The 17,495-nt window shown below is 37.9% G+C and overlaps 1 protein-coding gene and 1 pseudogene across 9 annotated transcripts in view; one reads left to right on the top strand and one right to left on the bottom strand.

The window, feature by feature from the left end:
* Positions 1-1,083: 1,083 nt before the first annotated feature.
* On the bottom strand, positions 1,084-7,777 carry LOC100355845 (EF-hand calcium-binding domain-containing protein 14 pseudogene; annotated as a pseudogene).
* Positions 7,778-9,453: 1,676 nt separating this feature from the next.
* The window catches only part of YIPF7 (Yip1 domain family member 7), a 121,049-nt gene continuing 113,007 nt past the window's right edge, over positions 9,454-17,495 (top strand). For all 9 annotated transcript variants that reach the window (XR_011386223.1, XR_011386221.1, XR_011386222.1 and 6 more), the window contains exons 1-2: positions 9,454-9,590; positions 10,694-10,798. Coding sequence is in view for 5 of the 9 variants with exons in the window: in XM_070068178.1 (XP_069924279.1) it covers positions 10,695-10,798 (104 nt within the window). In the remaining 4 variants the exon portion in view is untranslated. The remainder of the gene's footprint in view (positions 9,591-10,693; positions 10,799-17,495) is intronic.

Here is a 17,495-nt window from a genome sequence, read left to right as displayed (position 1 = left end):
TGCCAGCGAACCTGGGAAGGACCAGCAGCAAACCCGGGAAGGGCCGAGCAGACAAAAGCAAAAGAACAGCGCAGGGTCCTGTGTCGTTCCTCCACGAAGAGGGGGAGCGACACAGAGATATACACATATAAAAACAAGGCATACATAATGTTTAATGATTAAGATATATTATGAAATATACATAAAATAAAATTAAATAGATGAAGTAAAGATGAACTAAACAGTATAGAAAATATGGGTATAAACTCTAATCATTTTTACCCACATAGGAGAAAAGTATCCATGTGGGTATATAACTTAGGAATTTATATAATTTATAGAAAAGATGTCCTATAAAATTAATTATGTTTGCTAAAGGCACGCAAATTTGATTTGTTATTGCATTTTTATTTATTTACGTGAGTGGCCGACAGAAAGAGATGCAGAAAGAATGCTCCCATCCACTGGCTTACACCCACAGTGTCCAACAGGGTTAGGTCAGGCTGAAACCAGGAGTTAGGAAATCAATCCAAGTCTTGCATCTGAATGTCATGGTCTAATCACTTGAGCCATAACCTCTGCGTCCAAGCATAAGCATTAGCAAGAACCTAGAATCAGAGCAGGGCCAGGACTCTCAGGATCTCCAAAATGGTATGTAGATATCAAAATTAGTGTTTTTTTTTAGCTCCTACCCAGATCAGATAAGCAATTTTTAATAACAAATCACTTGTTCAAAACCACTCTTCCTATTTTCCACAAAATATGCAGAATTCTTTCTTTTGTTGTAAATATTTACAAACAGAAAAGGCCTATCTTTGAAAGGAAAGACATTTTTCTGAGTCTCTATAAAGTGCAGCTAATTTAAGGCAAATTTATGTGAAATATAAAAGGTGGCTTATTTTATCTATATACACATTTCCCAGTTTTAAAAAGTAAAGTTTCTTCCTCTTAAAAAAAGGAAAGAGAAAAAAATGAAGGTTTTATTTCTTTTTTCTTGGAAATTCAAAAATGTAAGACCTGGCTTTAGATTCATAGATTTCTGAACATCTTTGTGTAAGTAAAATGATCTTTTTTTTAAAAAAAAATAATTTTGATATAGCTTCTTCAAGTTACAAAGAGGCAATGTGTCTGCTACAGTAGTCTGTAGGACTGATGGGTAAGTAAAAGGGTTATTTTGTGAGGTGAGTAGACTTTAGGAAGTCGGGGGTGTATCTCCATTTCTGAAACATGCCTGATGAAGCTAGACATCTACAGTGACTCTCAGCTCCAGAAGCGAGTATCTCCCATCTCCATCGGAATCAAATGTTCTCAAGCACTCTGGTTCTGGCATGGCAGAACCTAAGGCCTGTGGGATTTCCTGGAAGGTCACCTTCCCATCCATGTCCTGGCCAGTCTTGTGGAATGAATCCTGAAGATCTTCAATGTTAGAAATTCTTGGCAGGGAGATAGGTCTTGGTTGGGTAGCTTTCTTAAGCTGGTCACCAAAAGACTGTGAAAATTTTGGCAATGCTGATGGTTTTGATGTAGAACTCTGAACTTGCTCTTTATCACTGTTCTCTGGAGGCCTGTTGCTCTCAGGTTTGTTTGTGGGGGCACTGATGAGCTGCAGCTTCTCTTAGCTTGGATAGCTGAGAATTTGAACTATCTGCTTTCTTTACGCTCTGAGTTTTTAATGGTTCTGTTCTCTTGGTCACTTGATCCAAAGATTCTCTTTTCAGAGTGGCAGCTCTATCATCCATCATGGTGAAGGACAGGTTTGCTCTCTTTTTCTGCCTTGCTCATGGCCACATTGCTTTCTATCAGGTTGACTCTCTGGGTAAGATTACTGACTGTCTCTTTCATCCCCTCTAGTTTAAGATCATTCTGTCTTTGGTATCCCACCAGAGCACTGTTTACCTCCTCTAAAGAACTGTGAAAGTACAGGATATCCTGGTTCAGATTCTCACTGTGGAGATATATATATATATATATATATATATATATATTTTTTTTTTTTTTTTTTGGACAGGCAGAGTTAGACAATGAGAGAGAAAGACAGAGAGAAAGGTCTTCTTTTTCCATTGGCTCACCCCTCAAATGTCCGCAACAGCCGGCGTGCTGCGCCAATACGAAGCCAGGAGCCAGGTGCCTCGCCCCCTCCCTGTGGTCTCCCACGCAGGTGCAGGGCCCAAGCACTTGGGCCATCCTCCACTGCCTTCCCAGGACACAGCAGAGAGCTGGACTGGAGCTAGACTGGAAGAGGAGCAACCGGGACAGAATCTGGCGCCCCAACCGGAACTAGAACCCGGAGTGCTGGTGCCACAGGTGGAGGATTAGCCAAAAGAGGCATGGCGCCGGCCATCACTGTGGATCTTATTGTCCAGTTCTGATGTAACTGAAGGTGATGGAATGATCTGGTTGCTTCCACTGGTCTCCACTGAGAAGTGTTGGTTCATATCGTTCTGCAGTAGCTCCCTGATTTTCTTATGCTCATTCACAGCAAGATGGACACTGTTTAAACCATTGCCAATGGAAGCTACACTCTTCTGAAGTCCCTCCACAGTGGCAGGCAGGCTAATCAAGTCTGCAGCTGACTTAACATTGGCTTTGAGGTGGTTTACTGCAGAGGTCAACAGAGAAATCTGTTTATTCATTTCTGTGATGTTCCTCACAACCAGTGTTTTAACCACTAGGCTAAATGTCCACCCCTGTTACTATATTTTTAATGCCCACTTTAATAATATGCTTACTAAGAATATAAAACTGAATTGCTCATATCAATTTTCTTTCTTTTTTCTTTCTTTCTTTTTTTTTTTTTTTTTTTTTTTTTGACCAACAGAGTGGACAGTGACAGAGAAACAGAAAAAAAGGTCTTCCTTTTTCCATTGGTTCACCCTCCAATGGCCGCTGCGGCTGGCGCGCTGTGGCTGGCGCAGTGCACTGATCCAAAGCCAGGAGCCAGGTACTTCTCCAGGTCTCCCATGCGGTTGCAGAGCCCAAGCACTTCAGCCATCCTCCACTGCCTTCCCGGGCCACAGCAGAGAGCTGGACTGGAAGAGGGGCAACTGGGACAGAATCCAGCGCCCTGACCGGGACTAGAACCCGGGGTGCCAGCACCACAGGCGGAGGATTAGCCTATTGAGACGTGGCGCCGGCGCTCATATCAATTTTCATAATTTCAGGTGCAAGTTTTGTTTTTGCTAAAAATTATGTATTACCAAACTAAAAATTTAAGAGTTCAGTAATATCTACTACATTCCAATTTTTTTCTAGGAAGACAAAAGTGGAATCTAACAAGAAGTAGCCAAATTAAAAGTCAAAGATAGTCATAGGCTGGCCCCATGGCTCACTAGGCTAAAGCTTCGCCTGTGGCGCCGGCACCCCAGGTTCTAGTGCCAGTTGGGGCGCCGGATTCTGTCCCAGTTGCTCCTCTTCCAGTCCAGCTCTTTGCTGTGGCCCAGGAAGGCAGTGGAGGATGGCCCAAGTGCTTGGGCCCTGCACCTGCTTGGGAGACCAGGACAAAGCACCTGGCTCCTGGCTTCGGATCGGCATAGCGCACCGGCCGCAGCGGCCATTTTGGGGGTGAACAATGGAAGGAAGACTTTTCTCTCTGTCTCTCTCTCTCTTTCACTGTCTAACTCTGCCTATCAAAAAAAAAAAAAAAAGATAGTCATGATAGTGTTAGTGATGCAAAACCCTCTAGTTTACTTTTTTTTCCTTGCCATAGAGTATATCGGGCTCCTTAAAATTTATGCATCAAAACAGGACTTTATGCCTGTTTTTATGAGACTATATATTATATATATACATATATACACAAACATACAGTATAATATTCAGCGCTGCACTTTCTGTCTTATAAAAAGAAGCATTATGATCTTTAAAGGACAGATGATCAGAAACAAATCTTATGTGGTACTAACAAGAAGAACATGTTCAGAATGCTGATCAAAATACATTAAATATAATGGAAAACAGAAGCCATTGTGTTTTTCTCTGCATTAGTATGAATACTAATTTTTAGATAAAATGGAATCATTGTGCATTAAATTGCAGTAATTTTCCAAAATAATTACTTGATAAACCCCGGTGGATAATAACAGCATATGTTTCTCTAGGTTCATTGGCAGCTCTATTCAGCTGAAAAATATTTTGGGAGATTGCAAATAACTATCAGTTAGTGTTTTCAAACAAGTACATTGATGACACCAGAGTTGTTTCTAAAAGATGTATTTATTTATTTTAAAGTCAGAGTTAGGGAGAGAGAGAGAGAGATCCTCCACCTACTGGTTCACTCCCATACAGCTGCGATGGCCTGCAATAGGCCAGGCTGAAGCCACGAGCTTCATCTGGGTCTCCCACGTGAGTGCAGGGTCCTGACAGACTTGAGTCATCATCTGCTGCTTTCCAGGTGCTTGAGCAGGAAACTGGCTCGGAAGTGGAACAGCCAGGACATGAACCAGCATGCATGTGGGATGCCAGAGTGTAAGGCTTTGCCTGCTTCACCACAATGCTGGCCATTACTAGAATTCTGACAGCCACATATAGTCTTCAGGAAAAAATAAATAAAACAGTAATGGAAGGAAACTGGTTTCAGTGAGAGAGCCGATGTTCCAGACTAGGTCCTATCATAGGCTAGGTGCTTCGCTTTGCACAGGCACTTAGCCTTTTAGAAACTCTGTGTTTACATAAGCAGATTGCAGTGATGAATGCCATTTTTATTTTAATTAAGTTGATAGACATTAATTGAAATATTGGATTGTGAGTATGCAGAATTTATCAAAATGAAATGAAATCAGCATATGAAAGTTATCTGTACCCCCATGTTTACTGCAGTTCAATTCATAATAGCTAAGCTATGGAATCAACCCAAATGTCCATCAACCAATGACTGAATAACTAAAATGTGCTATATATACACTCAGCTGTAAAAAAGAATGAAATCCTATCTTTTGCAACAAAATGGATGCAAGTGGAAACCATAATACTTAGTGAAGTAAGCCAGTCCCAAAAAGATAAATATCATGTTTTCTCTGATATGTGGTAACTAAGTACAAAAAGATGTAATACATATGAAAGAAATTGACATCTTGAGATTTGATCATTATAGCCCTTATCTATACTGTTGAAGAACAGTGTTTTTTGATTTTTTCCCCCTCTTACTATTTGTTGAATTTTTTACTGAGTGGAGGGCTAGGTTTATGATTATCAGTAAGCTGAACAGATGCCATTGTAAAAATTAAAAGAAAGAATAAAAAAGGAAGGAGAAGGGAGGGTTAGAGCGCTCCTAGATCTATCTATCTATGAAATACATGAAATTTGTTTATCTTATATAAATGAAGTTATTTTTTAAAAAGAATAAAAAACAAGTAGTGACCATCCATCCATCCATCTAACCAGTCATCCTTTATTTAACACAGGACAGTTTGTGTAGGTGCAGATGTTGAGCAGCTCACAGTCTCTTCAACACTTGATAGATCACCCAAGAGATATCAAGAAATTATGGATGGAAATGCTTCTCCTTGATTGCAGCTAGCTACTGCAGAGAAATATTTCCTGATTTTGACAAGTCACTGTACCATTAAAAGTACAATTTCTGCAGTCTTCTTTATAAGCTTCATTACTTCCTACCAGTCTGTTACTTTACAAGTGGTATTTTACTTTGTTGAATAATTTCAGATAGATATGTAAGTGGGTGAACATGGTGCCTTCAATGAGGCTGATAGCAGTGGAGATGGAGGGACTTGGTTGCAGATATACTAAGAATTCTGTTTTTATATATATAATTGATGGAATCATTAAAAAATTAGATTATTTTTGATTTGTATGAGTGGTTTTTTAAAAAAATATTTATTTTCATCTTATTTGAAAAGGAAAAAGAGATATCTCCAAACCACTGGTTCACTGCCTAAATGTCCTCAACATTAGCAGGAAGCCAGAATTAGAAGCAGAGACAGGACTAAATCCCTAGCACTCCAGTATAGGACATGAGTGTCCGGGACTAGAACCCTGTGTGTTGACGCCGCAGGCGGAAGATTAGCCTATTGAGCCGCAGCGCCGGCCCCATGCTGCATCTTAACCACTACACCAAACACCTGCCACAAATGGATGCCATTCCTTGAAATGAAGAAGAGAATGTTGGAATGGAGAAATTAGAAGTAAATATTCCTCCATTTCCTTTATGACAATCTTGAGGTGTTAACCAAATAGGCAGTCTAGAGCTGAGAAGTAAGGTCAGGACTACATATATATACTTTGGGATTGTCTATATATTGATGTTATATAAAGCCTGGGAAATAGGAAAGATCACCTTAGGAGAGAGTTCATAGTGAAGGGAAGGAAGGAGAGAGCAGCAACCGGAAATGAATGAAAAGAAAGTGTTTGTGAGTAGGATATAATGCTCTTGGGGCCGGCACTGTGACATAGGGGGTGCCAGCATCCCATATGGGCACCTATTTGAGTCCTGGTGCTCCACTTCTGATATAGCTCTCTGCTGTGGCCTGGGAAAGCAGTGGAAGATGGCCCAAGTCCTTGGGTACCTGCACCCACATGGGAGACCCAGAAGAAGCTCCTGGCTCCTGGCTTCAGATCAGTACAGCTCTGGCCATTCTGGTAAACTGGGGAGTGAACCAGTAGATGAAAGACCTCTCTCTCTCTGCCACTCCTTCTCTGTTTGTAACTCTGACTTTCATATAAATAAATAAATCTTAAAAAATATAATGCACTTTAGATATGGTGAAGATCTTTATTCTTATGTAGTCTTTTTGATCACTCAGAACCTGGAAATAAGCATTCAAATAAATAAATAAAGTAAAATAATTAATGACACTGTAACTATATATCATATTGATCTAAACTCTGTCTTTCAACATACAGCAGAACAATCAGATTATTCATTAATAGAAAAACATTTAAATATATGTTTTATACATGTGCAGTGTTAGATTTGTAAGAGTGCCTTTAACGCCTTTAACATACTCTGTTGTATGTACTAATGGTCCATGAATGCATTTCTCAGGAAATTTAAGTAATTTAACATTCAGTGTTTCATGGATTATAAACCACTTAGTGTTTAATTTCATTTCTACATGAAGTACAGATACTAGGCTGCACCTGGAAGGTTATGGGGTGATTTTGAGATATGGATGCTGGACTGCTGCAGATGTCAATTCCTTAGGCCCTGTCATATACACGTAAGCTAATTTCTGACTTCCTACCTAACAGGATGGTGATCTAAATTTGGCTACTACACAGTAATTCATCCTTCTGTGTTCTAGCAATCATCTTCGTTAATTACATTTTTCTCCTTCCTTCTAACTAACAGGAATTGCAGCACACAAATTCTTTCCATTAATCTTCTTTACCTGTCTAGGCCTATCACCATTGGACCTTCCTCAGTTTGAATAATTCATCATCATTTTCCTTGCCTACATTTTCTTTGACTGCTCCAGTGTTTGCTTTTTCAATTCATCCTTCCCCTGGCTCTCACATAATTTTGTACTAGTTCTCCTACATCTACTTCTACCCTATTCCAAACTACCTGCGTCTCATGCCTGTGTTATTGCAACAACCTCCTCCTAATCAGTTTTTACTTTTCATTTCTGTGAAAAATTGATCATATAGTCCACTTGTTTAAAATCCACCAAAGGCATCTCATTTGAATTATAACAGCATCTAGCCTCCTGTGGCCCACAAACACCTTCATGATCTGGCCTTTGACAATGTCTATGACCCCATTTTCTTCAACTTTCCCCAGGATCAGAATCACAAGCCATACTGGCTTTCTTTTCAAAACACAACCCAGGAAATTCATTGCCATCTTAAAGCCTTTGCTTGAAATGCTTTTCACATGTTCTTTCAAGTGAATTCTTTTTGCTCATCAATCACAATGACCCTTTCAAGAGGTCTTCTCTTTCTTTCTCCCTTGGCACTCTCCATCTTAATTCTACTTGGTTAATTCCCAAATGTTCTTGGACAATAATGAGCTCTGAACTCAGTCTTCTAGGTTTTTTTTCTTTGATAATATCTTCCATCCACTAGTTCACTCCCCAAAAGGCCACAAATGCCAAAGCAGGGCCAATCCAAAGCCAGGAGCTTCTTCCAAGTCTCACACATAGGTGCAGGGGCCCAAGTACTCTAGGCCATCTTCCGCTGCTTTCCAGGCACATTAGCAGGGAGCTGGATTGGAAGTGGAGCAGCAGGAACTCAAACTGGTGCCCATTTGAGATGCTAGCACACAATAGGTGGCAACTTTACCCACTGCACCACAGCTCCAGCCTCAGTCTGCCAGGTTTTACATAGTGACTTCACCTACTAGATGATGACCTCGGACAGATTATTGAGTCTCTATTTCTTCTGTGAAACAGCACAATAAAACTTCAGAGTGTTGTTATAAAAAATAAGTGATTTAAACATAAAATTCATGGACAATGCCTAGCTAGTCATCATTATTGTAGATGTAATATAATCAAAACCAAATGTCTCTCTTTAAGTGCCAGTCTGTTTAGTCCATCCATTTCTGCAACCACAACATCTAGAACAGGTGGGTAATCAGTGTTAGGTCCTCAATAAATATGTGGTCCACAGTTACTTTTTTAGTGACCATAAAAAAGTGGTTCTGATTAAAGAAATGCAAATTCCAAATCTTGCAAAATAACATGCTTGGGGGACAGGGGGAGTTACTCTGGCATTCTGTCTTTGGCTCCTAAATGCCGAACAATCTGCCTGCGAACAGCACATTGCAGTTGGTGAGGTTTGGATATATGGGAAGTTTCAAGTCTGAGAAAGGATGATCAGCATAAAACAAACCACAAGGAAATCTCCATCCTTGATGTGAGTATTAGGGACAGAAACACCAGATCCAGTTAGAAATGTGAGTACTAATGTTAGCTGGGCCCAAACTAGACAGCAGGCCCTTGGCAGTAACCCAGTGATGTAGAGAGAACCAACTCAGGCATCTTCATGTGGTGCAGATGGGTTTGACCCTTTCTGTTGGTCAGGGTTGGATGAAAATGGGATAAAATATGTCCGGCAAGTGGGGAGCAGTAGATCACTTAGTTCTACTAAAAAAGTCAGTGGGGGAAAATGTAGAGGCAGACTGCAGTTAGTCTTTTTAAATACTGTTCCTGTAAATTGAGTATTTCAGATTTGGATAAAATTGACACAAGATGCCATTTTTACTTCAGTGCCAAGATCTTCATATTAAGATCATGCATCATATATTAAATGTTACCAGATAGTAACAAAAAATTTTGTATTGGTTGACTATATTCTTTTTAGGTTATGAAGTGGAAAGCATTGAGGCCTCTTGCTTTCTAATGCTTGCCTCAAATAAATGATCTTATCTCAGAGTTAGTGGACATGCTCACAAGGACACTGAATCTATCTTTCCACATTACAAGTTATGTGTACACTGTTCACTGTTTGTAAACCATAACAAATCATTAGGCTGTGCTTGACTTTTGGTAGGCTTTTTTCCCCCTCTTCAGCTGTGGCATCTGTTCAGAGTGTCAGAGTACAAATTTAGAAATTTATATATAGCCAGCATGTCATCTTTCACCAACTGATTTGCTTTGCAGTTTTCCAGTAAAGCTACATTTCTCGGAGGATTTCATCAAGTAAAATACATAGAGGTATGAGCTAGTCCTTCTGAAAGACTTAGCATTTAAACAAAATACAAAACTGGGTTATGTAATGACTTTACTGATAGTTGTATTACATAAGACATTGCATGTTATGAAAACTTAGCGACTTCTCAGGTGAAATTATTCTTTACTCTTTGTGATAATGCATTGTAACATGTTTTCATAAACTGAAAAGGTTATACTATTGATTTTTAAGTTTTTTTAAATTGTAAATTATTAAAAGATTTATCATCAGTTCTTGATTCTAGCTTACATAATTCATAGTTACTTTTATACACTTTACTAATGAAAAATCTTGATTCATTAAATCAGATATATGAATTGCTGTATCTAATTTTAGAAAAACTCTGTCTTTTTAATGAACTGAGCAAATTTGATAGAATTAACAATTGTTATTTGAATATTCTGATTAATGAGGCTCTTAGAGCTAAGACTTTATGAAATTTTATTTGAAATTTATTGAGTAGTTTTTCATAGATTATTGTAATTATATTGATTACTCCCAGTGATTTTTCAACTCACTCTTTTAAAACAGAAAGTTTTTGAGGCCAGTGTTATGGTTCATTAGGGTAAACTGTTGCTTATGACATCAGTATTCATAACAGAGCCTGGTGCAAACCCCAGCTACCTGCTTCCAATCCAGCTCCCTACTAATGCGCTGTGATGGCAGCAGGAGATGGACCAAATGCTTCAGTCTGTGCACCCTTGTGGGAGTCTCCAATGTAGTTCCTAACTTCAGTCTAGCCCAACTCTTGCTACTTCAGCAGTTTAGGAAATAAAACCACAGATAAAGAGTGTGTGTCTCATGACTCTCAAATAAATAAATAAATATTTTGAAAAATCAATTTAGTCAAAATAATTCTGCAGCTGTAAAGCCTTCAGAAAAAGTAGTTGAAGGTAACACATTTGTAAATGACTTTCTGTCCTATATTTCCATATCCTTCCCCCAGTACTTAATTTACTCCTCCAAATAATACTTTGTTCTGTAATGGGCATCAAAGCATTATCACATCATTAATTAATCATTGTAAATATCCCAAAAGAAGTCTTATTGACTCACAAACTTAGTATAAAACACTCTTATTTTTCAGGATGTCAAACTTGGAACAATTTGACCCTGATTTTTACCAATCTAATTATACCATTGATAACCAGGAGCAGAGCTCTAATGATTCTGAGACCTATGGATTCAGAAAGTAAGTATTTTGTATTGCGATAATAAGCTTTCATTTTAAGGAATCTTAATCTAATTGTAAGGATTTCCAAGGAGGGAGGGTTCCTAAGTAGAAGTCAAAGTTTTCTTCCACATATCTTGGTAAAACACTTCAGAATAAATGTCAGGAAAGGGCACAGAAATGAATTCAGTTCTCCATGATTTCCCTTGATCATGTCAGGACCAAGCCAGGTGTATGTCTTGTCTACTGTTTCCAAAATAGCACTTAACAAGGAGCCTAAATTCAGGCACTCTGTGAACAGGAAACATTCTTCTCTTACCTAACATTTTTAAGGGCACTGCTTGAGAAATAGATTATATGTATTTAATAACATTTATTTAGTGTCTGCTTGTGTGTCAGAAATTAAGGACACTACAGACTCAGAGATAAGGACACCACAAACTCACCAGAAACTCAGAGGTTATATCCATAGTTGGTTTCTTTATAAAATTAAGATTTTGTGTTGAAGGAGTTGAACAATTAATTATGCAATTATAGTGTGAGAAGTACATGAAAGAAGGAACATTAGTATATTTTAAAATGTATTACTTATTTAAGTTGAAATTCCAACTTGAGTTATGGAATTTAGAGTGACAAGAATTTGGTTCAAGTTCTGACTCCAGTGTTTGCTGTCTTTGTGACACTGAGAAGACTTAACTTTTCTGTCTTGATTTGTGGAATAAGGACAATGATAATACTTTACAAAGTTGTCATGAAAAATGATTCTTCTAATGTGTAGGAAAGTATATATTAAACATATATCACTACAGAAATATTATTTACTCATGTAAACATTAGTAGAAAAGCAATTAATACTTTGTTACCTAAAATAACTTAAACTTTACTTGGTTCTAGAGTTGGTTTTGTGATGTTACTTTCTTCTGTGGGTCTAGGTTAATGGACTTGGAGAAAGGTCAGATTCTTCAACTTTCACAGTGTTTATTGGCAGTTACTATATGTCTGGAGCCATTCTGAGCTTTAAGAGTATATAAATCAACTCAATGCATCTTCAAACAACCCTATGAAGCAGGTACAATGTTATCTCTGCTTTGCACTTGAGACATCAGACACACGTGGAAATTAAGGAACTTTCTCAAGTCACACATTTAGTTAAGAAAAGAGGTTACAATTTTAGCCCAAAGCTGATTAGGCCCACAACTAGGGTGAGCATGTGGTTTATTGTAAATAAAGATATTTATTAGCATAAAATACTGTTATTAATAATGTCACTGAGACAACAGGAATAAACTGGACCATTTCAGAATTTACCACCCTGTATGTCTAGGCCAAAACACCTCATAATAAATATTTCAAATACATTAATTCTTAAAGTTTTTTTTTCTTAAACGCAAAAATGTACCTTAACATCTCCAAATGGAAAGGGGAATGACAGAATAAATGCAACAGACAATTGGTAGGTCTTCTGTTCCAACTCTTTACAGGAAAATTGACCATTGTTCCCACTGACTGATCACTCCTACAAATACAAGTGAATATATGCTGTTCTCACAAGCTTCTTCCTGGATGCTGTTTCTAAATTACATCTCAAAAGACTAGAGAAAGGTATTGGTGTTTAATGTTTTTAAAATTGGAAAGTTAAATATCTGGAATTTGATGTCATTCACATTCCAATTCTATCTTGTTTAAATCAGTCAATCTACCTTTTATGATTACACTTCTGAATAAGAGAAGAAAAGAAATAGAAAGTATTTGAAGCAAAGGAATAATTTGAGCATTAACATGTTACAAGATGGTCCCTCAAAATATACAGTCTACAGTGAACGCTATCTAATAGGCCATTTCAGCCCTGTACTCCTGTTTGATAGAAAGGAACCAATTTGCCCTGAATGTCCCATTCCTTTTCTCCACTTATTTTTCTAGATTGAATGGGCATTTGAGTAGCATATATGTTTGTAGGCTGAAGTAAACTAAAAAGTCCAACAAGAGAAGTATGAAGCTTTTTCCTTAGGCAATGGCTCATGGAACACAGTTTTCTTCCCCCATTCCCAAACCCCAGGTTTTTTTTTTTTTTGGTCTATTTGATTTCATTTCCTAGGAATCAAGATGATAAAAAATGGAAATTAGTATAAACAAATGAGGAAATTCATGATTATAATGCATCAGGTTAATGGCCTTGCCTGTTTCAGATGGTTAGCATTCAAGTCCAAGTCCTGATTTGGATGAGGTAACATTTAAATTCTAATCCACATTGCAAATCTCAGGAATTAGGGAAGAGCATCTAAGCTGGACTAGTTTTAAGAAGTACATTAAACATGGAGTCAGGTCAGTAATTTACTGATATACATGAAAGGAACTTTAAAAAATTGTAGTTTATTCATATCATGAATAGTTCAATAAAATATACTTAAACTCAGCGTACAATTTGCTGATCCCCATGGCAAAGATATAGGAATCCAGAGGACAGTTATGAACAATCAATCAGTTGCTATGTCTCTCTCTCTCTCTCTGTCTGTCTCATATACACACATAGACACACACCCCTTTTCTTTCTATCCTAAACCTTTCTCCCACAGTATATGGGAGACTGTTTTAAACAGCCTATTTGGATCAATGATAAACTGACCAGAAACCTGGTTGCCCATGCTTACTAGGATGATGAAGATATTTGCATTTAAACAAAAGGCTTCTAATTTTGGAATGAACAAAGAGAAACTTTCTCATTTAAAAAAAGTAACTATTCAGTACTTCATTTAGGAGTGATTTCCAAAGACCTATAGCTAGGCTGTATTTATATATTAGATTTTCCAGTTTTTTTTTTTTTTTAAATGAGGGAACTACTCATATTACCTGGAAAAAGGAGAAAGAAAGAAATATTGCTGCTGAAAGGTGACAGCAACCAGCAAATTCCTTTTGAACGCTTTGAAAGAATTTTAACAGCCAGCATGGAATCATCATCATTTCTGAATCCCTAGACCCCTGGTATAAACCAACCCTGGTATTTCAAACAGTTAATGGCATCATTGGGCACCCAGTTGGACCAAGTTGGACCCATAAATTTTGTATAAGTCAACCACCTTGGCCACCATCCCCTAACCCAAATACCATTGAATTGATTCCATACAATACAGTCTTGCAAAGGGCACTTAAGATGACTGGTTTTACTGTCTTAAGATCAACATAGATAAAATTTTTCCGGGAGTCCAGACTAAACATTTTTCTTTTTAGCCAACTGGGCATTTTGTTGTTTTTTGTTTTATTTTGTTTCAGGTGATGTGTTGTAAATCCTGAAAACTTTTGTAGCCTAATGTTTCTGGAGAGGCATAAGGTTTCCTGATTAAAAAAAAAAAATGTACAAGGGATGGTGCTGTGGCATCGTGGATAACGCCACTGCATGTGATGCCAGCATCCCATAAGGGCGCTGGTTCTTGTGTCCCTGCTGCTCCACTTCCCATCCAGCTCCTGCTAATGTGCCTGGAAAAGCAGCATAATACGGTCCAAGTGCTTGGGCCCCTGCCACTCACATGGGAGACCTGGAAGGAGCGCCTGGCTTTGGCCTAATTCAGCCCCAGCTGTTGTGGCCATCCAGGGAGTGATCCACTAGATCTCTTTGTCTCTCTCTCTCTCTCTCTTTCTCTGTAACTTTTTTTTTTTTTTTTTTTTTTTTTTGTGGTGGATGCCTACACATTTTTTTTTAATTTAATGAACATAAATTTCCAAATTACAGCTTATGGATTACAATAGCTTCCCCCCCCCCCTATAACTTCCCTCCTACCCACAAAGCTTCCCTCTCCCACTTCCTCTCCCTTTCCCTTCACATCAAGATTAATTTTCAATTATCTTTATATACAGAAGATCAATTTTGCATATATTAAGTAAAGATTTCCACATTTTGCACCCACACTGAAACACAAAGTGTAAAATACTATTTGAGTACTAGTTATAGCATTAATTAAACACCTAAGAGTAATTGTGTATTAATTACAGAGTTCAACCAATAGTTTTAAGTAAAACATAAAATGCAGCTTTTGTATTGTTGTGGCTCCCCCCGCCCCAACCTCCCTCCCTCCCATGGCTCTCCCCTCTCCCACTCCCTCTCCCATCCCGCCCTTCATCACGTTTCATTTTGAATTACCTTCATATACTGAGGATCAACTTAGTATATACTAAGCAGGGATTTCAACAGGCTGCACTCACACAACTGAACCAGGCAGGTATAGGGTATTGTTCGACTAGTAGTGTTGTTTTTAAGTTTCATAGTTAAACACATTAAGGACAGAGATCCTATGTGGGGACCATGTACCCAGTGACTCCTGTTGTTGATTTAACAATTGGCACTCTTATTTATGATGTCAGCAGTCACCTGAGACTCTTGCTATGAGCTGTCTAGGCTATGGAAGCCCCTTGAGTTCACCGACTCTGAACTTGTTTAGCAAGGCCGTATCACAGTGGAGGTTCCTTCCTCCCTTCAGAGAAAGGCGCCTCTTTCCTTGATGGCCTGTTCCTTCTGCTGGGGTCTTGTTCACCAGGATCCTTCATTTAGATTGGTTTTTGCCACCGTGTCATGGCTTTCCATGCCTGTGAGACTCTCATGGACCTTTTAGTCAGATCCAAATCTTTGTAACTCTTTCAAATAAATAAATCTTAAAAAAATGTGCCCACATTTGAATATGAGTTCAAATGTGGAGACAGACTTACTATGAATTGTACTTATATTATGGTATGTACCTCACCACCTGAACTGCAGTCCATACAATACTCTCAATACTATACTGGAAGTGAATTTCCTGCCTGTGTTCTCCCAGTGTCAGACTACAAAAGGAAAGCAGCACCACTTGATGAAAGTCTAAACCTATAGCTTTTTAAAAAATCAAACTCTAATAGAACATGTACTAATGATTATATGATTGGGTACAGAATGGACTATATATGTCCAACTATAGAAATTATCATAAGTATTCTGATTTTCTATATTTTCATTACCATTTAAATATTAAGTTATACTGACTCAGAAACCTGTAACAAATTTCCCCAGACTATGACTTATCTCAACATAATAGCATGTAAGTAAAGACAAGCCTCTGGAGGCTAGTTGGAACTTTATTACCCAGGTATGGAGGGTGAAAGGGTAATATTGAAGAATCAGTGAACACACACAGTAGTTTTTACATGAATCATGTGTGTGGCCATCGCTTAGGGACAGCAATCCTGGCATGGGTATAGTGGAGATTAAGGACTGCTAAGATATTGCAGAAATCAACTTAAGCATTCAAGACAAACAGAAAAAATCTAAATATAGTCAACACAGAAGGCACAAATTCTTAGTTTCCCATTGATGTTCATTTTCTTTCAGTAAGAGACAGTGTGGGAGATGACTATTATAAACACAGAAGATGCATTTCTTAGATGTAAAGAATATGTTTAGAATGCATGACTATTAAGTCTCACGAAGTGGCAAGTATGCAATACTTAGCTAAATGTGTCTTGATCACTTCTCATGGTGCTATTCTAAGTCCTTATTTTATGCAATTCACAACAACCTTGTGAGTTACAGTATTAGCTTCATTTTACAAAAGAGAAAACGGTGGCACAGGACATGAGGGAATGTGCCTGAGATAACATATCAGGGATTTGAACAGGGATTTGATTCCAAAGGTCATGTTGTAATAGGATAAATCCTACCACTGGACAGACACTCAAGGCCGAGATGTACATATACAGTGTTGGGGCATGAAGAAAGGGAAATATGATCAAGAATGCTGCTGACTCTTCTGCATTTGATTTTAGCCAAAAGGCCAAGAAGTGATTTGCTGACTGTTCTAAAGGAATCTTTTTAGTCACCTCACAGTTCCTTAACATGATTTTTACAGAAATAGGAAGCATTTACTGACAAAGCTAATCTTTATATGCCACCTTCCAGAGTTTAGTACTTTTAGGCCTAATTCAGTTGACCATCTATTTAATATGGAATAATTTTCCAAATTATAGATTATTACATTTTAGTATTTTCTTCTTCATAGAACTAATTAAGATGCTTTATGATTCAAGACAAAGGAATATTTTTGGTATACTCCACAAAACTCCCATGACTGTGTGGAGTATAGATATAATTTTAACATCTTAAATATTGAGTATATTAATCTGCCTCAGTAATTGCACTAATAGGTTAAGTATTCAGGGCTAAGGCTCAATAGAGTAAGTAGTAAAATGCCCAGTCCCTTACCCCTGAATTTTGTTTTTAGTGAATATATAGTGTATTGCATAGAAGGTGTTACTAAGACTGTAGGTAAACTTATTACATAGCCAGAGTTGGCTTCGTATGGTAAAAAACGAGAAGAAAAGACATGCTATTAAGTGTAGATTCACAATATGAGAAGCTAGGTGGGAAAATGTATAAAACATGAGAACTGGGTTATTTATAGTGTTCTGTGTGGGACTGTGGGCTATCAGTATGATTATTTTAATACTGCTTGGATTTTGTTCATTGAAATATAACATTAAACATAGTCAGGTATACAGTTATAAGATAAAGAACTTTAATCTGGACAGTTATCAAAGATGAACATGTTAGTTTTTACAAAGAATTTTGAAGTTTCTTTGATATTTTAAATTTTAACTTTTTTTTTTGGTTGGGTGTTGTGGCATAACAGGTTAAGCTACCACTTGGGATGCCCATTTCCTAAACTGGAGTGCCTGGGATGGAGCCCACCTCTGCTTCCCA

Source organism: Oryctolagus cuniculus, chromosome 2 (genome assembly GCF_964237555.1).
Source record: "Oryctolagus cuniculus chromosome 2, mOryCun1.1, whole genome shotgun sequence".
In the NCBI taxonomy this organism is placed as follows: domain Eukaryota; kingdom Metazoa; phylum Chordata; class Mammalia; order Lagomorpha; family Leporidae; genus Oryctolagus; species Oryctolagus cuniculus.
This window is presented reverse-complemented; position numbering and strand designations above follow the sequence as displayed.